Raw genomic sequence first — 22,849 nt, forward strand, 5'->3', positions numbered from 1 at the left:
AGCTGCACTCTGAACTTCTCAATCTTTATCTCCTAAAATATCTGAAGGAATTTGGGTACTTCTTGGCACAATGAGAAAAAATAATGCCTCACAAAGCTTTTTTTTAAAGCCATCTGTGGAAAAACAAGGGAAGGATATCTCATAACACCACAATTCAGAAAACCCGAGTTTATGAGAAACATGTTGTGTATTTCGTGGATATGCATATGTTATTTTATTAAAGAGCAAGATCTACAGTATATATTTTCATCTAACCACCACATCTTAAGTAATCAGCTCAGACTCTTATGATGAAATCTTTAATTACCAGAAGTGTGTCATTAGTTAGCTGTCGAATGAATGATGGTACTGCATTTTACTGCCTCACATGATATAGCCATTTGTGCCGTAAATTCATTGACCTCATCTTAAATGATGTGTCCTGTAAGACAGACTTGATTCATTATTTCCTAAGCGACAGTTTTTTTCACTAATAATTTTTTGCTTCCTCAGAAAAATGGCTTTTCTGTATTTTTAGAACAGCATTCTGAATGGAACAGGAATAAGGCAAGGATGCACACACATTCACACTCATTACCCAAAATGAGATGGTCCTAAACTGCCTCACTATTACCTGAGCACTTTGCAACACTGCAGAAAATCAGGTAGCTAAGTATTAGGCCCTTGCTTTAACTGAAAAGTGTGATGAAATAGAATTTTGCTTGGAACTTTGATGTCTGTGGTTCTTGTTATGTAGAAATAAACAAAATATGGTGGAGACTTCTCATTTGATAATTGGGGTAGTTCTATGAGCATCCCGTACTCATCAATGAATTATTGAAAGTGAAGGGAGAACATTTAAGTTATTTTTAGATTATCTTCTATGACTCCACTTGAAAATATTTATTTAGCTTGAGGAAACAGAGGAATCCTCTGGAGGCAGATAATTCAATCTGGCAATTTAAAAACCAATTAAGGATTTCAGAAAACTCTTTCCCCTTATGGTTAAAAAAGAAGTTCCACAAGAAATATGCCTAACATTTTGGTACATTATTTTAATTAGTTTAATTCATTGTTGACATGTTTTAGTTCATGATCGAAGAAATTATATTTGATCCTTCACTTAAAGCTTATAAGTTGATACTTTAGGCTTTCTGTGGATGCCTAATATTGCAACAGACTCAGGTGGCTTTAGTTCATATTGGAATTTAAATGTCACAACATTATACATGAACTTTATAAAAATTATTGGATCTTAAAAAATAATAACTTACACATGTCAAGTTTTCACTATAGCTTATTTAATCTTTATCTGGATGATAATTTTGAGGGTTTGATGGATTCTGTGTGTCTTCTCATCAGAAGCAATCCTGTGCTTGTTTATAAAGCAGACATCTCAGCTATGACTCTGTTGAAAAGTCCCTTCATTCTGGAGAAAACTGAAACACTCTAGTGAAACACAGGAGTATATTAGCATCAAAATTATTTTTTTTGTCAACAAGTTATTGAAAGAGTAATCTGATGTGAGACCAAACAAAAAACGAATGTGTGCCAATAAGTATTTTTTATTCAATCTCAGATCATCAAGTATATCACCTGCCAATATCAGTGAAAAAAAAGTGAGAAGAAGAGTGAATTACCACTCGCAGACCCACATCTGCCGTGAGTGCGTGCACTCGCAGCCACACACCGGCCTGCCACCACTGTTTAAATCAGAGAAAGCTGAGAGTTAAACGACATGAGAGATCAAATGCCCAGCATATGTTGTTTTGCATAGTTGATGTGACCAATCATTATTAAAATGTATCATCTTTTAATGCTATTAATTTATCATAGTTTAAAAAAACAACATACACCAACAAGAGGACAACAGAGACCCTCCTCAATGCAAACGGTTCCATTCAGAGCAATGTTGGAACCAGGGCTTTCGTGAGGAGAGGCTCAAGTTCAATGGACTCACTGTTGCACTGTATTTCAGAATTCCACTGCTACTGTATGAACTGGGTGCTTATGAGATGATTTTTAAAAAGGGGGGGATAAGAAAAAGAAAAAAACTGTGTGTATAATGTTCAGTCAAAAAAGTAAGGCACTGGAAGAACTATTGAAAATTTTGACATCTGTTTATCTGTTTATAGCTATGGCAAGATTACTCATATTAATTCTTGTTTAAAATGCCATATGAAGGAAAGACATTTGTGCAAACAAGAGTCATATTTGAATTGTAGATCATGCCTTCACCATCTGTGAGAGCTGATGGTGTTGCAAAATTAATGTGTTAATGAAATCACAATAATTTCTCCAAAGTAATGGGTTCTGAAGCAGAGAATGACTATTTTTTGAACTTTGATGTCTAGTGATTTCCAATTGGGAAAAGCTCTCAGCCTTTAATTAGTTCTACAGACCAACTTTAAAATAAATTTGGTGATGCCTTCTTTTGCCAGGAGTAAGTAGATTTGAAGGCGGGGGGAGGGGGAAGCCATAACAACTTTTGGAAAACGTTCTCTGGTGTTTGAAAAGTTGTTAAATAAGACTGCATGCCAAGAAATGTCACCAAAAATTCTGACTACTGAGAGAGAGTGGGCAAACAGCTCAAAAAATAATTCTAGCTTGCCGCAACATCACAGGTTGGGAATAGCTGAACCTCACACAGACTTCACGACTAATTCCAAGTTTCCCCTTGGATGGCAGACATACTGATGATGTTCAGCGCTTTGTGTTATTGGTTAGCACAGCACACGCTTTCCAACTGCATTATTGAACACAGTCAATAATGCAAAGTGACTTTGCACGAGGAGGATTTTAAGGGGCTATATTTCAAAGCCCATTGAACTTTCTGGAGAATCCTTCTCTTCAAAACCATTTAGATTTGCACTTACGATGAGCCTCTTCGACAAGTGAAAATGTGTGGGCAGGTAATATGTATTCCTTTTGGTCAGTTCTACCTTAAAAGAGACAATACAATTTCTTATATTTCTTTAAATAGGGGGGATGGTAATAATTGCTGTTCTCAAGAGTTAATATTACTAAAGCAATTCTGGCGTCCAAAGAGAAATCATTTGACAAACATTTCAGAATTTTACCTTTTAGAGGGAAACACTTCTCCAACCTGTTTGACAAATTGTGATCAAGTGTGAAAGAACCTTTACCTGAAACATGAAATGGCGTCTCCTGCAGGGAACTGCTGGTCTCACTCATTTCCTTTCGTTGCTGTGTTGTAGGTGTGCGACTGGTGCAAGCACATAAGACACACAAAAGAGTATCTGGATTTTGGGGACGGGGAAAGGCGGCTTCAGTTCTGCAGTGCAAAATGTCTCAATCAATACAAAATGGACATTTTCTACAAAGAGACACAGGCCAATCTTCCAGCTGGGCTGTGCAGCACATTACACCCTCCCATGGAAAATAAAGCCGAAGGCACCGGGGTGCAGCTGCTCACTCCAGACTCTTGGAATATTCCTCTAACAGATGCCCGGAGGAAGGCCCCCTCCCCAGTGGCTGCAGCTGGCCAAAGCCAGGGCCCTGGCCCGTCGGCGTCCACCACCGTCTCTCCATCTGACACTGCCAACTGCTCTGTCACTAAGATCCCCACGCCAGTGCCCAAGTCCATGCCCATCAGCGAGACTGCGAACATCCCGCCCGTCTCGGTCCAGCCACCTGCCAGCATCGGGCCTCCCCTCGGCGTCCCGCCCCGCAGCCCTCCCATGGTGATGACCAACCGCGGCCCGGTGCCGCTGCCCATCTTTATGGAACAACAGATCATGCAGCAGATCCGCCCGCCCTTCATTCGCGGCCCTCCGCACCACGCCTCCAACCCCAATAGCCCACTGTCCAACCCCATGCTCCCAGGCATCGGTCCCCCGCCCGGCGGCCCCAGGAACCTGGGCCCCACTTCCAGTCCCATGCACCGGCCCATGCTATCACCCCACATCCACCCCCCAAGCACCCCTACCATGCCCGGGAATCCCCCAGGCCTGCTGCCCCCGCCACCCCCGGGCGCGCCGTTGCCAAGTCTCCCGTTTCCGCCAGTGAGCATGATGCCAAATGGCCCAATGCCTGTGCCCCAAATGATGAATTTCGGGCTGCCGTCGCTTGCCCCGCTGGTGCCGCCCCCCACCTTGCTCGTGCCATACCCGGTGATCGTGCCCCTGCCTGTGCCTATCCCCATCCCTATTCCCATCCCTCACGTCAATGATTCCAAGCCCCCTAACGGATTTTCCAGCAACGGGGAGAACTTCATTCCGAGCGCCCCTGGCGATTCCTCGGCAGCAGGAGGCAAGCCAGGCGGACACTCCCTGTCCCCCCGGGACTCCAAGCAGGGCTCGTCCAAGTCCGCGGACTCACCGCCCGGCTGCTCCGGCCAGGCCCTGAGCCTGGCGCCCGCGGCCGCAGAGCACGGCCGAGGCGAGGTGGTGGACCTGACGCGGCGCTCCGGCAGCCCCCCGGGAGCAGGCGGCCAGCTCGGCTTCCCCAGCGTGCTGCAGGGCCCGCAGGACGGTGTCATCGACCTGACCGTGGGCCACCGGGCCAGGCTGCACAACGTGATCCACCGCGCGCTGCACGCGCACGTCAAGGCGGAGCGCGAGCCGGGTGCCGCGGAGCGCAGGACCTGCGGGGGCTGCAGGGACGGCCACTGCAGCCCTCCTGCCGCTGGCGACCCGGGCCCGGGCGCGCCCGCCGGCCCGGAGGCCGCGGCGGCCTGCAACGTCATCGTGAACGGCACGCGCGGAGCCGCGGCCGAGGGCTCCAAGAGCGCAGAGCCCCCGCCCGAGCAGCCCCCGCCGCCGCCCGCACCCCCTAAGAAGCTGCTGTCGCCGGAAGAGCCCGCAGTGAGCGAGCTGGAGTCCGTCAAGGAGAACAACTGTGCTTCCAACTGCCACCTGGATGGGGAGGCGGCCAAAAAGCTGATGGGGGAGGAGGCCCTGGCGGGGGGCGACAAGTCAGACCCGAACCTTAATAACCCCGCGGACGAGGACCACGCCTACGCTCTGCGGATGCTGCCCAAGACGGGCTGCGTGATCCAGCCTGTGCCAAAACCCGCGGAGAAGACTGCCCTGGCGCCGTGCATCATCTCCTCGACCATGCTCAGCGCCGGGCCCGAGGACCTGGAGCCTCCGCTCAAAAGGAGGTGCCTCCGAATTAGAAATCAGAATAAGTAAAAGGTTTGTATGTCCGCCCAGGCCGTCTGCCCAGGCCATCCTCCCCACGAGCCAGCGCACCTCTCCGTAGCTTTTGGTTTTGTTTTTGTTTTTCCACAAGGTAGAGGTGAGAGAGATTGAATTGATCATCATGATTTAATCTTACACGTTTTACAGTACACCTTGTGTGGTCACTATCATCATTTTGATCCAACATCATTCCCATTTTACAGCTGACGAAAGTGGGTCACAGCCTGTAAGTGCCATGCCCAAGGTCACTTTTTTAATGCTGAAGCCCAGTCCTGAACCTAACTTGAACCACTATCTCCTTAATTATGCTTTATCATTATGGTCATCTCTGTAATTCACCTTCCTGAAGAAGAGGGAGATGTGTGGAGCAAGGTACTCAAGTCTGGTAAATATTCAGTCACGAGGTTTAAAGGGCTTTGGTAACAGGTAAGCCGGGCAACTTCCTGGAGCTGGTATACTCATAGGCAGAATGTCCCAACTCACCACACTTTCTCAATAACCGCGGGATTCCATTTGCGAGATGAAAACAAAAACTCCCCTTCTTTCAGGCTTATGACAATGGAGCCCAAGCCAGTGAGCCCCCCGTGCCTGGCAGGGTGTTGAGGCAGCAGCCCCTAGCTGCTGCTCATGGGATCTCTTCTTTCATTGGTCCCCAACCAGCATTCCCCAGGCACGCTTCTAGCATCGCTGACCAGCTTTGCTTTCTCCGGAAGTTTGGAGAAAATCAGCAGTTCAGCTGGTGGGTGGCTCCACTCTGCAGTGGGAGGCTCTGACGGAGAAAAGGGCCACGTGGCTGCCGCGGATGAGAGTAGCAGGGGAATCCTGCTTAATGCCGAGTGAGCCTTTGATAGTGAGTCCAGAATGTCAGTAAGGGGAAGGGGAACTCGAGTATGCCCGTGATGTCCAGATTTGGCACCTCCCAGTCCTGGTGGAATTGGCATCGTCCTCCTCTTACCAAGGAGGAAGATGAGGCTTGGAGATGTCATCCAAATCAGAGCTGGTGAGTAGGGGAACCAGTATTCAACTTCGGTCTGCCCAACCCAGAGCCTGGAGCTCTCCCCCTTTTCCAAGAGGGCAGCAAACATGCTAACATCCAGTTGAAGTTTATTAACACTTTATGGAAAGGGAAGGAAGAGAAAGGAACATTCTCGGAACTTGTGCATAGTTCCCAGGAGCTGGAGAGACACAAAGGTGGATATGATGCAATGCCTGCCCTGGGCATTTACGGTCTGTGGGGATGTAAACCCAGGGAGGAGGAGGCCTGGTAGGGGAAGGAAGTAGAGTGCACAGGAAGAGCAGTCGCTCGTGTATGTGTATACAGGATGTCATCCAAATGTTTTTCAGTAGCATTTTTTTAGATTGGATCCATATGACAATTATTATTGCCTTCATTTTACTGAGGAGGAAACTGAGACAGGAATTAAATAGCTTGCCCAAGATCATCAAGTTAGTAAGCAGATTCAAAACTCAAATTCAGCCTGTCTGACTGAAGCCACATTTTCTTTAAGCCACTGTAAGAGAATAGGCTAATTGGTCCCTTTATTACAGTGCTTGATAAAATTCTTTTATCCACCTCAGTTGTCTTAGGGGAAAGTTCCTAGAGAAAAACCAACTTCTAACTTCCAACTTCCACCTACCAACTTCTCTAAGTGTTTAGATAGGGTTCAAGTCTTTTTTTTTGATTGACAATGTTCAATTCTTGTTTTTAGAAGAACAAAAAATCTAGAATAACAACTCTACTCTACAGTGAAAAATATAGGTGTGGTCCAGAACACTTGAAGTGTTATGTTTGTCTAGACCATTGTCCCTAAGTACAGCATATTGACATGGGCACCTATGTACCTTACAGCCAGAGTTTGCCTGGGAAGCACAGGGCCAGAGCAGGGGGTGCTTGGTGGGTGATGGTGCAGCCTCAGCCATCACCGCTTGAGGTTTCCTTGTCCATTGAGGTTGTGCCAGTAGGAGGAGAATATTAAAAGTGAGTTCATTTCTTCTTGATTTTACATTTACACATTCTGCTGTCTGAACACACATGGACTCAGCCTTCTCAGAGTTGCCCGAATTGAAAATGCCTCTGATTTCTCCACCAGAGTAATTTCATCTGGTTAACAAAGCAGTGACTAATGGGAAGATATGGGACAAAAGAAGTGATGGCCTTCAGAACACCAGAAAGCATTGGGAATTGTAACTTTAAACAAATTCTAATAGCACTCATTCAAAGGACATAAAGGGAAGAGTGGAAAGGTGAAAGATTTTACTGCCATTACTGGAGGGAGAAGTGGCGAGATCGGGAATGGTGTCCCTGGCCCTTAAGTAGCATGGGGTCCATGGAACGTAAAAGCATAAAATATATTATGGCTATTTGGATGATATATGTTTCTGAATCAAGAATCAGGTGGGGGTCTTGTGTGTGGACCTGAGTTGTTGCTAAAAACATTAACCTGGTTTTAGCCAGTGTCAGAAAAAGTAAGATGAAATCACCCATAGCCATTTGAGATTAGAGAGCTTTTTTTATGATGGGTCCCTCCAAGAAATGACAGCGTTTCTCTAAAGTCAGAGACACTCAGGCCTTGCCAGCTACCGCAGGGTGACAAGGAAGGTGATTTAAGACGGGGAAGGACCGCCTCTCCTCCAGTAAATCACACGTGCTCTTGCCCTCTGTAGTCCTCGCGTCTGCGGCACCGTCTCAGCCTGCCGTAACTCACTCACCTGCCCAGGCCCTTCCTGACTTCTGTGCTCACGTGGCGCTGTTCTTCTGTGCCTTCAGAAGCCCAGCCCGTTTGTATGGTTGTGGAATTGGAAATGCATCTGTTAAATAAAAGGCTAGATGCCTTTTGTGCCCTGACAGTGAGCACTGTTTGGTGGGTGAGGTGCAGGTGAGTGATTTTTCCACCTGCTTGTTGGTGACTCATTTTGTTACTTCTTATAGGAAAGTCTGTCAGTAACTTCAATCAGGGTTCCTCCTTCTTGTCACTCTGCCACCACTCTCATACTGTATAACTTTTTTTCATGTTAAATAGATTCAGGGCAGACTATATCTTGAATCAATAATCCAGGTAGCTACAGTTATCTTCAAAGAAATAATCATATTTGCGAGTTCTTGTCAGTGTATAGAGTATTTTTTCCATGTTGAAATCATTCTGTTCCTGGTAACCTGACTTTATGCATTCTTCTTTGTTGATACAATAATAAATTATTTTAATAGGCAGATATTTTTCCACCTGCATAACTAATTAAGTTTTTTTAGGTGAAGATTCTAAAAGGTTGTAAACTTCTTTAATCTCCAACTTTTAAGACTCCACATACCAGTTCTGCAGCTTCTGTTAAGCTGGAAAAAAATATCCCCCAAAATAATAAGAAGAACAATGTATAAACATTTCCCAAACTATTCTATCCACAAAGAATTCCATTTAAAAATGGAATACACTCTTTTCTGTCTTTGCCTTGGAGCTTGGGGATAACTGTTTGTATTTGCACATTTTCTGGATTTCTACAGTTTACACTTGTTTATGGTACATCAGGGAGTTCAGAGTAACCATTTGCAAATGTCTGAAAATATTTAAAGAAAATATCCCCCCTCCTCGGTTTTCCAGGGAAATGACATATTCTTTTTAAGTAAAACAATCAATGGAAAAAATGTGTACCATGAGTAACCCTTCACCCTCACTTTTTCCATTCCTGAGAAGCAACAAGTCCATACAACTTCCCACTTTTGTGGCCCCCAGTGTTCTTATGTGTTCGTAAAACCAGAAAGAAACTAAGAGATTCTTTTCCTGGCCCCAGTTCCAAGGGGCTCTCCTGGCCTCAGCAGCAGGGCCACCTCCCGCTTTAGGTTTTCTTCACAAGAGCTGGAGGAGGCAGCTGGAGTTTAGAGTTTAATTATTAGTCTGGTCAGGGAGCCACAATCCCAGAAAAGGCTATTTCAAGATGGGGGAAGGGGGTTGCCTCATTAGGAGAGCCAAAGGGTGGAAATCACATGCAACTTTGTCCAGTTCAATTTCTCCGGCCAAGAAGTTTGAGAGAGTAGTAGGAAGGTTTCCTGGGAAGTCAGGCCCATGCATTTTATTATGGGTGTCGCTTTTAAAGCAAGATAAAGAAGAAAGGCAGAGTGAGGAGAGGAAATCAGTACAAATGGGGTGTGCGAATCCTATGCCGGACTTCAGAGTGTTAAGTTCGGGTACTTGATGATTGGGAATGTTAGTGTTTGATGTTAAAATCTTTGCTGTTGGGATGGAGATGGCTGTGCGGTTCTAGGTGTAGGTCGTATCTGAGAGGCCGCGAGAAACCCCCGGGTCTGCAGCGTGCAGAGGCATGAGTGGTGAGGACCGTGCTGGGCGGGCTCATTTCAGACTCACAGAGGAGAGATTTCCAGAGTAAACAGTGTCAAGATCAGCCTTAGACGCATCTTGTCCAGTGCTGCTGGGACTCTTTTAAACCTCATGACAAGGGAATGGAAGGAGGGCTTTTATGTGCCAGCATCTGGCTTTTGGATATTATTCCAATGCGATTATGACAGCGTAGGAAATGACATGTGTGACCGGGTATTTATTTCTTTCAGATGTAGCCACGCTCCTCCATCTTCAGCAGAGCTGGGACCAAGGTTGGGCAAGAGAAGTGCTTAGTGCAGACTTGAAAGAGGAACTCCCTCTCCAGGGCGCGCAAGGGCAGCCCTGGTCCTGGCCTGATCGCAGACCTTCTGGTCCACATGGCCGCTCCCTGAGGCCAGTCTCCTGGTTCCACAGACTGGTCCATGGGTGGCCTTTAGCAGTTCCTTCTATAGGATCAGGAGGAATTTAAGAACTGCAGATTGGGTGGTTTGGGCTCCGGAACAAAGTATGCCTTCCATCTCTGAAGGATTATCTTGTATTACCACCAAGCAGTATCGAAATTGGAGGGGTTTTTTTTTACTCTGAGGAAGCTGAGTTCATTGTAAGTTTTCTTTAAGACTTAGGATTTATTTTTAGCAGTTTTTGCTGGCTGTGCACCTAATATCGCGGAAGTTATGTAATGTAGCACTAGCCTTCATAAGATTGCCTTAGTAACAAAGTGCTAAAGGTTGTATAGACCTTTCTTCAAGTCACCATGTCCTGTGAGTGCCTGTGACAAAAGGAGAAAAGGGAAGCAAGGGAAGTAACATGAGAGATACATCCCCCACACTTGGACTTTCTCAAAGTTCATACTGTGGAGTGAGACGTAGTCCTTCCGTGGAAAAACTTCTACTCTGCTGCAGAGGCCAAGGGAGTGGAATGGCAAGAGTCCGACAAGTGGGCGGCTCCGTAAACACCAGGGCGTTCACATGGCCATGTCTGGGCGCACGCCCCGTTCTCCCCAGCTCCCTAGCGTGCTCCTTCACCTGGAGAGAGTGTGCTTGGAATGGGGAACGCATTCGACTAGCTATTAACAAACCATTGTCCAGAAGGGCATTGGAAATAAGCTCCCCATCTGGTTCCCGATGAATCACTCCCTCGCCAGCCTGAGCGGCTGCCTGGGCATCGTGGTTCAATCACTTACACCTGCCTTCGTGCAGACAAGCAATGCGGAGGGGCAGAGGTGTTTGGAGACCAAAATACACTGCAGCCTGGAACACTTACCTCATGTGGTGGAGCACGTACCTCCACCCCCACCACTGCCTTTGCCAGGCTCTCTGGTCAAAGAGATGGTGCCAGAGGGGCAGAGGCTGGCGCTCTCCTTTCCTTGCCCCTGGCTTGGGTGCTTCTGTTGTCATTTTAAGTGGGTGGCCCTTTTTTGTGGGGATGCCTGTAAAGGCCCTGCGTTTTGCATGTGCCAACCTTTTTGTGATGCCTCAGGAGCATCAGAGGAATTTATTTCAGAGAAACAAATAAATTAGCTTTAAAAGATAAACAGTGTACCAGCTGGCATCAAGGAGAAGGAATAAATGCCATCTCAGATGCCAGCTCTAAACGCTAACTACAGAGAGTTCACCAGATTTGTGAATTTCCACAGCATTCTGCTTGTGGAAAACGTAGGGTGGGGTCAGGATTGAAAACGTGAGGCTGTGAACAAGGACGGGAAATGCACACAAATTATTTCAAGGGCCATTTAAAAGATTCTAGTGAAAATCACTGGAGCAAACGCAGTAACAACAAAAACTTGGAATTAGTCTCTCCTGCTTTAAAATAGCTCCCGAGTGTACTACACATTCTTATGTTGGAAACCAGTCAAGTCGCCTCAGAGAGCCCTTAACTCCGTGCCACTAGGCCCGAGAACTGTGGCTCTGAGCGGCCACACGCTTGTGCAGTCTTACCACGTTGCCCGAGTGTGCACCTTGGGATAGAGAGGAGGGCACACAGGAGCAGAGCCGCCTTTCCATGCCCCACGCACCTGTGGGGTCAGGGCTGTGACTAACCAAAGCCCCCCATTTCCCAGCCTCACCCCATTTGGATGTCCCACTAATTGTCTCATCATTTCCCCCTTGAACCTCTGGCTTCCTGGCTTCCTTTGCTAGTGAGCTGTGTTTTGTGTTGGGAGGAAAGGGGGGTAAGAATGTGACTGATAGCACTTAAAGAACAGAAGGGAAAACATACTTTATGAACTCAACTGATATAAAACATTGACCTAACATCCCCAAACTGCAATTAAAAAGTATATCTGTCCCTCATTTGCATGGCTTACTTCCCCAGACGTGTTTCTGGTATTGAAAATGAATGGCATTCCCGTACAACATGTGTCTCAATTTGTAATGCTACCCTCCTCGCAGCTGGCTCAGTTCTCCGAGTGTTTCTAAAATGTTACTGTCTTCCATTTGAGCCGACCTACAATAACAAATTATCTAGAAGCAAAGTGGCTAAGCTGCATTTGGTGAGAGAAGGGGAAACCCTATATTTCATTCTTCAACTCTTGTTTTGGAAATTCAGACTGTAACCTGATCTTCTTCCAAAGAAATCCACACACGCACACTTGAAGAGCGGTGCAGATTGGGTGATGTGGGAGCAAGAACGATCGGGTTTAAGTTGCTCTGTGGAGCTCTGCATCCCATCAATAAGCCCTTTTGATATTTTAAACCCATATTTAGAGTAATTTCAAGATATTTGGAGCACATGTGGTTAAATGTAAAACTTTGTCATTATGATTTGCTAGATGCTTATACTTTAAATATTTATAAGCCATATTTCAGTACTTTATCCAAGAGTACCCCCCCCCCAGCAGGCTCTCGTGGAGAGGCGTCTGAGCACCACCGTGTGCAGAAGACGCAGGGTGAGGTCACTGCAGCATGCATGCACATTCTTCCTGCTTTTCTGGTTTTAATTCAAATGCTATTTTTGGTAGATTCGGCTCATTTTAAAAATGTATGAAAAGTTAGAGACAGAGTGGGTTGTCTTTGACTTTAAAAAAGAATTCCCCAGTTCTCCAAAGGTGAAACGTTCAACTTGAAATTGTGTTGCGCCCCCTTCTTTTTCTTCCCCTGAGAGGAATGGGCAGAACTTTCCATCCACGCGTGGGATCTGCATCCGTGTCCCTGCGAATTTGAAGTGTCTCACTGTTTCTCCTGAATATCGGAGGGACAGTTTGGTGGCGGTTAGATTGAATTCTTTACCATTCACCTTGGAAACTAAGACATGGGATACTGTCTTTATCATAGATCGCTGATTTGAGCACTTAGTATGAAAGAGAGGAGAGGAAACTTTTTTTCCGAACTCAGAATTCATGTAAGCTTAGAAGGTTATAAATTTCAAACTGGCCACTGGCCTCTGGAGCTCACACTCTTTTATGGCTGGCAAAGTACAACTTTCTCATAAGGACCGGGGGAAAGATGGCTTTAAAAAGCTCGTAAACTTGCTTGGACATCGACTAGCTCTTACCAAACAGAATTTTCATGAGTTAAGTGTAAATGAGTCAGAAACATATAGATTAAATTTCTTTTAAAATACACATGGGTTGAAAAGTTAGGGCCAAAGTGCTTGGCAAAATAAGTTTTGGTTTTAGACAAACCCCAAATGTTGGAAAAAATGGTTCTACAATTTGCCAAACCAAAAATACATCCAGGTCTCTCTATTCCTCTCATTTAATAGGATGGCATCATAGATACGGCATTTGATATCTGTTTTCCTGTCCACCAAGGTTTGAGCAGCATGAATCCCAAATGCTAGTTGGAAAACTACGAAAAATATTTTGAGAAAAAAAACATAACTTTGCAAGTGTAGACAAGGAGCCACCAGTTCAGGGTTCTAGTCCTGGTTTTAACAGCACCCTTCACTGTCCGATGATCTGAATGCCTGGTCCTCTGTCGTGTGTGTGTGTGTGTGTGTGTGTGTGTGGCCTATGCACAGGAATACGTCTTTTAAAAATTCTATATTTCGAGTTCTTAAGTTATACTTAACTCACCTATTATAGTGCACAAAACTAAATAAACTCCTAAAGTCCTAAATAAACTCCAAACACAGGGAGTCAGTCCCTTTCACTTATCTGTGGTTCAGAGATAGTCTTCTCTCATTTCCCTATTGAATGAAACACACCCGTGTTTAACTAACAGTATCAGACACTGACTCCATGCAGGTACCATAAAGTGGGTGATTTGGAATTAGGACCGGCAGTTGGAGGTGCAGGAATAAGGGATGCCTTGGGGTGTCAAAAGCCAGAGATGCTGAGAGGAGCTCGTCACATTAGGGTTGACTGTCCCCTTCCTTTGTCTGGAAGTGTGGGCAGGGAGGGGCAGGGGGAGGAGCAGGAAGCTGGAGGAGAGCAGGCACGTAGAGGAGCAGGAGGTTGTGGAATTCGCACTCCATGAGTTAGGTGACAGCACTGTGACCTCGAGCAGAGGAATGACAGGATGGAGTCTGTGTTTGAGGACAATAACATTAGCAGCTGCTCGTAGACTGAAAGGAAGCGGGAGAAACACTGGCATCACTAAACCCAGTGGTTGCATTCTGAGGACAGGCCAGTTACCAGTGGGCCATTCTCCTAGTTGTGGAATGTTACCCCTACAGTGTGAGGGGCGTAGACAGCCACATCTATGTTATAGGTGTGTAAAGACATTGTGGCAATGTGGTGGGAGGAAGAACTCCCTTCTGCATGCCCCGAGTGGGACCTAGGAGGCTTCATAGCACACCTACCACGGAAGGAAACCTCACAATGCCAGAGCATTCCAAGTCCACTTAGAAGTGCTGGCTGGGCCCCAATTACCATAGAAATGGGCTCTGTCCCCTCACCCACCAGCTGCCTTGAGCCTTGGGCCAGCTGGGGAGGGATGGCTAGGTGGGGACTGTGGTGTGGTGCACAGAGGCAGCTGGCAACTCTCCTGGCCACCTAAAGGACTTTCCTGCTAGTGGACACAGAGACCGGACAGTGGCGACAGCAATGCCCAAAGCCCTGTCCTGGGACCGAAGAGCCACTATAAAGCTTGGCTGGTGCGTTCTACCTCAGACACCTTCAGAGAGCTGCACAGAATCTGAATCAGACCCTCCCCAGGCCTGCAGATCCTTTAAAGGAAATTTGCTAACTGTTGGAGATGTCCATTTATCTTTCTTGACTTCACGGGCTGTAGACCTTCTAAACCTGCTACATGTGGCAGCAGTGGCCCCTCTAGTGAGGGAAGGCAGCAGTGTGGTTTCAAGGATCAGAGTGTCAGCCTTGGCATTGGGCTCACCTGGTTCAAACCCTGGCAGAGCAGCTAGCTAGGTGTGGGACAATGTGATTGAGCCTCTCCGAGCTTTGGTCTCCAGGTCGTGAGTGACAATGGCGGTGCTGTGAGGGACAGGTAAGAAAATGCGAGAGAGTGGAACATCACAGGTGTCCTAGCAATGGCACTTGCTGTCCTATTGAGGGCTGCGGCTCCTGGGAGGAGAGCAGGGAGATGAAGAGAGACCTGCTGAGATTCAAAAACCAGCTGTGTTGCTTACCAGCTGTGAGCGTTTGGACAAATGTTATAACCTCTTTGTTCCTGCATTTTTAATTAACCATTGTAACAGCTAATATTTAGTGAGTATTTTCTGTATATTCGCAGTATCCCAAATGTTGCGAACCCACAACGACCCTATGGGGATACCATTGTTAAACCCATTTTACAGATGGAGAGACTGAGGCACAGAGAAGCTCTCTTCTACCCAGTGTCATTGGCTACTAGTAAACAGCAGCATTGGGATCTAACCGGTGGCCTGGCTCCAGAGTCTCCATGCAGAACCTCTGAGGATGTCTTATTCACACACACAAAAATGAAGATAATCACTACTTCGCAGAGTTATCAGGCTCCAATGTAAATAGTGTAAGTTTGAATACCCAGGAAGTGCCTGGCACATAGTAGGTACTTGATAAGAATTGTCACGGTAGCCCCTGCAGCCCAGAACTTCTTCTCTCAGGTGCATCATTACACTTCCATGCTGTCAGCCTTGGAGGTTAGGGAAACCATTCCAGAAATTCTCATAAGATGTCTGGTTCCACTTTAACAAGTAGATACCAGGACAGAGCAAATGCTCAAGGTCACAGCCTGGTGTAGCCAGGATTAGAACCTGAGCTGCCACCGGCCTTTCCTCTCAGTGGGACACTGGATGCGACCAAAGCTGCTTGAGTTACACACCCTGTGCCAAGGGCCAGAGTCGTATTTTTGCCTCCCATGGCATCACTTCCTCACATCGGGCGGCTGATTTCAGAGAGAAGATTGGTTGTGCCGGAACCTCTGGGGTCGAAGGGTTGCAGAAAAGCAATTATTAACCACACCCTCCATCTTCTTGGCTGTTGGGGGTGGGGTGCAGCGGGGAACCAGGATACTCGTTCTTATTCTTTACAGTACAGTTTTCAGGAACACGCAGCCACCCCTCTCCCTGCTAACGGGCTGGCTGTAAAGAATAAGTCGTGTCAGGAAGACCGTGCTTCCAGGCCGCGTCTAACACCTCACGACCGTTACCGATCTGTGCCCCACAGCCACTTGCCACGTAACACTGCTTTTCTCTCTGCGTTCTTTGTTTTTCTTTGTTTAAGCTCAGAATGCCTGTGTTCATGTAAGAGAGAGAAATAACAAACTCAGTCTTAACACAATGAACATTGGCTTTTTTTCTTTCTTTCTCTTTTTTGTCCCAGGCAGAATTTTGGAATGCACATGAACCAGCATCAGCTAGTTTGTGTATTGATGGGACCTGAATGAAAACATAATTATTTCTTTTAATTAAACAACTTCTTGGAGTTCTCTTTTGCAAAGCAAGGGAGGTTGAACTGTGTAGTCTCTAGTGTCCCTTACAGTGCTGGCATTTGGACCCTCTTGTCAGGTCAAGGGGAGAGAAGAAACCTGGACTAGGAGGCAGCGGCCCTTGGAGGGGAGTGTGGACGTCAGGGTCATAGCAGCTGACTCCAGCCCAGCTTTGCCCCTTTCTAGCTGTGGCCTTGAACAAGTAATTTCCTTAACCTTCCTGGGAAAGTTTCCTCATCTATAAAATGGGGAGGATAACCAATACTGCAGTAATGCAGTTGTTTCAGTGAAATAAATGTGTATGTGAAATAAGTAGCCAGAAGTGCCCAGCACAGTATTTGATGTGACATGGGTATTCAGTACGATCTGGTTCCTTTCTTGGAGGACACCACAGGTCGCCGTACCGTCAGAGGACGTGCGTGGTGCTGAACGCCAAGGGGCGTCAGGCTCTATAGGCTGGTCCTCAAAATTGCATGCAGACCATCAGCTACATCATGTCATTCTTTATTTTATTTTTCCCTTGTGAATGAATTAACCATCTGCTCCAACACCTTTGTAAAAATGCCCACCACTAGTCATAAATCCCTCTGTGCTTTTGAGAAAGAGCCAGAGACGGGGTCACTGGGTTTGCTTGGACTCCCAGGTTCCAGAAAGGATCTGCGGGAGTTAAAGAGGGTCAGTTGATCCACTGTCCTGGTGAAGGCACTTCTGTGAGTGCCTGAGTTGGGACTCCTTGGCTCAGGATTCTTTGTCGCCAGAAACTTCCAGAGGTCAGCAAGAAAGAGCAGTGATGACTTACGAGAATAAACAGATCTCTCTGACCATTTAACTCACAGAATCAGCTAAGCGAAGAGAGCCAAAATTTTAATTTATGAAACAAAGAATTAAAGATGGAGCTATCCCAGTAGGAGGTCTTGTATGTTTGTGATTTTTATTGATTAAATAATAAAATAAGAGCCCTGGCTGGTATGGCTCAGTGGACTGAGTGCCAGCCTGCAACCAAAGGGTCTCCAGTTCGATTCCCAGTCAGGGCAAATGCCTGGGTTGCAGGCCAGGTCCCTAGTAGGGGGCATGTGAGAGGCAACCACACATTGATGTTTCTCTCCCTCTCTTTCTCCCTTCCCCTCTCTCTAAAAATAGATAAATAAAATATTTTTAAAAGAAAAATAAGAGATATTGCTAAAGAAGAAAATTATTTTTTAAAAAGAAAAGCCTGTGGTTATTTTTTAAAAAAATATACATGAGCCTTAGTTTGTCAGGGCCATGATGTGAGCAGCATGGGGGACGAAGCTGTGATTCAGACCAGAGCCCAGCACAGAGCTGAGCTGCAGCTGACCCGCGGTCCCTGCACCCCGTTCCTCACCGTGGGTTATTTTCCATAACAGTCACACTATCAGGAGAAGGGGTTTTTAAAATAACTAGCATCAATTATTGAACTATTAGAAAAGAGATGCCACTCATTTTATAAATGAAAATGCTTTCTATTTTGATAAAAGCCATTTCACAACTCTTCGGGAAACCAGGGTTGACAGGGAGAGAGGGAGAACAATTTTTTTTGGCAAAACCTCGCCAAGTCGTGGCTCTTTCTGGGGTGGGCCTGGTTGGAGACCACTATCTGGCGTCACACCTGAGTTTATCAGCTGACGCCTGTGGCTCTGTTCACAGACAGCAGGACTCTACCCTTTTGAGTGTCCCAGAACAGCTGCAGGTACCTGAGAACCGTCTTGTCCTCGGGGACTCGTTATTGTCCCAGATAAACAGCTTGGCTGAAGCCAGCACTTAATGGCTGTATTTAACCATGATAAGTGATGGGTCAGCGTGCCTGAGTGAGTAGCGTCACTGATCGAGCCTGGGTAATTGGACAAAGGCAGGTCGGCTTGGCACCAGGCATTTCTTGCACACCACAGAGTTGGTGCCACGGGGTTTGGAACTGCTGGGAGCAAATATGAACAGACGGGGGGCTTGCCTGCTAAGCAGGTAAGACAGGACAGTCTGCTGGATTTTCATTATGCTAATTACAAAGGTATTTGAGGAAGGGAAGGAGAGTAAAAGTTTGGGAAATGGATTAGATTCATCAAAGCAGGTTTCCTGGAAAGGTGGACTGCTGCACCACGGAGGAACTGACTTGGGACAGAGAGTAAGAGAAGCATTTTCCGCGGGACACACGTTTATTTTGGTGAGGGTTTACTTGGAAGATTCCTTTTACGTGTAGCCCGAATGAGTCTAAGGCAGTAAAGGCCAAAGGAGAAAAGGAAACAATGGCCACATTTGGGCAGAGTCAGCTGAAAGAATGTGTTAGCACTCAGGCACAATTCTGTTCTCCGTCATTCTCTGAACATCCTTAAGGGATCGAGGAGGGTGAGTAACGCGATCACATTCTCGGCGGCGCTTTCCTGCCGAAGAGGAAAAGTGCCAGGTGGGCAGAGGGGGGCTCTCTGCATTTGACGTGCAGGTGCAATTCTGTGAGGAAGGCACTTCCTTCCTCTTGCCAAAGGGGGCAAGTGGGCCCAGAACTCTGAAGGCACCTTGCTGGAGACCACTCGTGGTGGAGGCAGTCTTCACACCCAGCACATACATGGTCTAAGGGATGAAGGGTGTGCGGTGATGTTCCATGTAAGGGCCCTGGGTGGTTCTGCCTTCAAACAGACCCCAGTGCAGAGGAAAATCCAAATGTAAGGTGCAACTATAGCCCCTTCCGCAGAATCCCTTGCCTTGAGGGGCGTTCCATAAATCTCTACCAGAGAGAGAGTGGTTAATAGAGACTCTTTGAAACTGTGGGCTTTGGGGTCCAGAAATTAAGTCTTCCTTACACACTGATAATAGGTTAATATCCAGCTGCTCGAGTTTATAATCTTCCACACTTGGTACTGGCTTTGGTACAAACATCCTACAATCACAGAATATGAGATGGAAGATGTAATAGGAAATCTCACTCAGGCCCCCATTTCACAGAGAAGGAATCAAGGCTTGGTGGTGGTGGCGTGGGGAAGTTAAGGAATAGGTCTGAGGTCACACCGCTGGTTAGGGGTCATGCCAGATTGTAACTTGAGTCGCTGTCTTACTTACTGTGCTATTTCACCCTCCGCTCACACCAAGAAATTTCGGCAGAGAGGACAGATTTTCCCCACAATCCCTCTGGGTGGCCAGGGCAGAGTTGGAACCTGCTCAGGCTCTGGAACTTCCTGCCATGATCACATTTTAAAGCTCCAGACTTGCTTCCTCCCCGCCCTTGAGTTGCCCACCGACGACCGACTGTCAGGAAGGTGGAGCCCACGCTGGGTTCTCCAGAGGCTATTCCTGTGCCCGGACCAGGGGACTGCTTTGAAGGACAAGTGAGGAGGGCTTCCGAGCCAACCCCCTCCTCAAAAGTTTTCAGCAGAAAGGGACTTGCGCTGCCACCCTCTGGCCTTTGTGGGTGTCCCAGACACTTCAGAGAGATGGCGAGAGGGAAGGGAGCGGCACAAACTGTCTGCTTTGCCATTCTTGAAAATCAGCTCAGTGCGAGGAGGCTTTCAAAGCAGCGGGAGTGGGGCTGCAAAAAATAGAGTGTGGTGCAGCTGCAGCCTTTAGAACTTTGGGGAAAACACGTATTATTTACCAGACAATAATAGATACCAGAGAATAATAACGATTATTATAGTGTTTGGGATGGCAAATGCTGTAGTTAGGGGTCCAGAATGGCTCTCATTATAATCCCATTTTCCCAGTCCCTTATGAAAGCCTTGAAATTTTCTCCGACTAGGCCAATACTGCCCATCTTTGGCCCTTGTCCAAAGGTGATTTGAATATAAAGAAACTTATTTGAGAAGTAATCCTCCATTGGGGGGGGTCACAATTATATTCAAGAGAAAAAGCTACGTCCTTGAAAAAGCAGTTGCAGCATTCTTGAGTAATTCAAAATGGCGGCGTTTCCGAGTCACTGGAAGAAAGTGGTAAACATTTTTTTGTCCTTTTCCTTTTTTAAAGAAAGGATTCGGAGGCCCCCTCTGACTATACAATCTGATCCCTTTTGGTCCCCAGCTCAGAGGTGGGGATGGTTTCCCTTCTTCCCCAGCAAGTTGCAGGCTGTGCTCCCCGAGTAGAGTTGTCCCCAGAAGAACCTACACTTGTGTCTTTGGATCTCCCTGTTGTGTCTGAAGTTCCTTCCCAGTGCTTTGCGGTCTCTCATTCGGGGGTGGCTCTTGGTGTTTTTGTTTTTGTATCCTTTCTTGCTGTTGTCTCATTCTAAAAGAAGGAAGGGAGGAAGGAAAGAAAGAAGTCAAAGTGAGCTCTTTATTCAGAGATAAACATCCACATTTCCAAATTGGACCATACCAAATAAAAAGGTTTCCATGGCCTTGTAATTCCACCCCTGCTGCATATTTGTGGGGTTTTGCATATTCACTTTGGTTATTTAATGTGCATAGTGAGTGCACACAGATCTGGTGATTTAGTGTGATTTGGGGAACTCAGGCATTTCCTGTCGTGTACATTTAGACTTTCAAACCATGTTTTTAGTTGATCATTATTATCATTACCATTAACACCAGGGTCTGGAAAGCAGGGTTCAAAGCACAAGCTTGCACTTAGCCCTCCCGGCGGACACTTGCACCGCCTCGCACCTGTGCTCAGTTCCTGCTGCAGACACTCTGAGCAGGTTTCCTGGTCTCGTTCTGGCCTCCACCTCTTCACCTATACAATGAGGAAATTGTAGCATGTTATCTCTGGGGTCCCTTCAAGTTCTAAAGTCTCGCCTCTCTGATATTATTTGTTCATTGTTCTAGGAGTAACCTCAGCAGCTCTAAAGATGTCTATGAGCCCTCTGTCACCACGTCAGTTAGCCAAGCTTTACCCACACACATTTCTGACATTCCCATTGACTGGCAGGAAGAAAAAGGTCCTGTTTGGGGGCATGGGGGACAAGAGCTGCTTAACCCTCATTCAGCTGACAAATGTGTGTTCAGCTGAACTAGGATCTGTGTGTAGAGATGTGAGAAAAATAGACACAGCCCCAGACTTCAGGGACTTCATAGTTGAGTTGGCAGACTTCTAAATGGCTGCTTATTGGGAGTGACCGAGTGTCCTTAGGAAGGTACATTTTAAACCAAGGGACTGGCAGCAAATGGAATAAACCAGTAGAAACAGTGAAGCAGAGCCTAATGTCTGTGGTGAAAGTTGGGGTGGGCACTTCCCAGAAACTTACTTTGCTGGTGACCAAGGCTGTTGAGACCCTCTGCTCCAGGACCCCAAGGCCTGGCTGGTTTCCAGCCTTCTAGTCCCAAGCTGCTGTTTGGTTTTGATGTGAAGAAATGGCTCACCTTTGTCAGGCAAGACCCACAGAGGGAACATGTTTTCCAGCTCAGCCACATCAGTAAGAAATCTCTGAAGAGAAGTCCCTGCGTCCACAGTACTGTTTCCTGGGCTGAGAAGTGAATCTCTTGGCTTTCCTCCTCTGTGGCAAACACCAGCACTGTTGCCTGGGTTGCAGGGGTGCGACCTGGAGCTTCAGGGTCTCCTGGTGACCTCGGCTGGCTTTGAGGTGACCTCAGCCACTCAAAAGACCTCCTGCCAGTGGGAGCTGTGATGTGGAGGGTGACAGTTGCCCAGTGGCAGAGGACGCTGTTGTGGTCTTCAGGGCAGGGTGTGGCACACCATGCTTGTTGTGGTATTCCATAACGTGATTCAAGTTTCATTTGCTCACACAAAGCTGGCAGCTGACCCTGAGCAAAAATGTGAATGGAAGTCATGCCGAAGTCACGCTGTGCTGCTTTAATTCTGGGGTGTCGTTGCAGGCCTGACCTGCTGGCTGGAGAGAGTGTTTCTCTGACTGGCGCCTGGGATCTCCCCAGCCCGGGGGGAGGGGAGGTTTGGTCCGGTGGATTCTGACAGGCCCCTTCTCCTCTTTTCCAGGAACACTCACTCACAGGGTACCTTGCATGGAGAAAGGGCGCAGAGCAAGCCATGTCACGACATCCAATGACACCAGCTGGTCAGCTCACCACCCCCTCTGGCTAAAACTCAAGTAAATAAAGCTGCTTCCTGTCATTAAGCATCTCCAAGGAAGCAGCCCTCCCTCGGTGGCCTCTAGCCCAGAGAAGCCAGCACGTCTTGGACCCAGCAAGCAGGTCCAGCCTTCCTGCTGCCTCCATCTCTGCTTCTCCCCAGAGAAACTTAGGGATCTCACCCTTGGTTTTAAAAAAACACAAAGCACCAACAAGCCACAAGGACCAATGTAGGTATTCTCCCCGCTCCATCCTCCAGGCTCAGAGGGTGAGGCTGGAAGATGATACGGATTTGAAAACAAAAATCTTTTTTTACACTTTTTAAAAACTGCTGTGGTTTTGCTGCTACACGAAGAATTGTGATTTGCATTGTACGGTTTCGGACCTTTACTGTTCACGTTTTGACGGCGGAAAGGGGTCGCACTGGAGTCCCGGCACTTCAGGTTCATCTCTGTCCTGCCCAGGATGCACTTTTAAATGAAGAGTTAGAATATTTTATTGGCTGATATACTTTTCTTGTTATTTTTACAAAGGCCACCTTTATCCTTTTTAATGCCATATTTTCAGTGTTACACTTTTATGGCTTT

At 46.9% G+C, this 22,849-nt stretch overlaps 1 protein-coding gene across 3 annotated transcripts in view; it reads left to right on the forward strand.

The window, feature by feature from the left end:
- SOBP (sine oculis binding protein homolog) overlaps nt 1-22,258 on the forward strand; it is a 157,188-nt gene extending 134,930 nt beyond the window's left edge. For all 3 annotated transcript variants that reach the window (XM_037064979.1, XM_037064980.1, XM_037064981.1), the window contains 2 exons: nt 3,198-5,138; nt 22,171-22,258. In XM_037064979.1, the coding sequence (XP_036920874.1) occupies nt 3,198-5,135 (1,938 nt within the window). In that variant the 3' untranslated portion in view covers nt 5,136-5,138; nt 22,171-22,258. The remainder of the gene's footprint in view (nt 1-3,197; nt 5,139-22,170) is intronic.
- The last annotated feature ends 591 nt before the right edge of the window (nt 22,259-22,849 follow it).

This window comes from Sturnira hondurensis, unplaced genomic scaffold (assembly GCF_014824575.4).
Source record: "Sturnira hondurensis isolate 20B ecotype Veracruz unplaced genomic scaffold, ASM1482457v3 Scaffold0015596, whole genome shotgun sequence".
Taxonomy (NCBI): Eukaryota; Metazoa; Chordata; class Mammalia; order Chiroptera; family Phyllostomidae; genus Sturnira; species Sturnira hondurensis.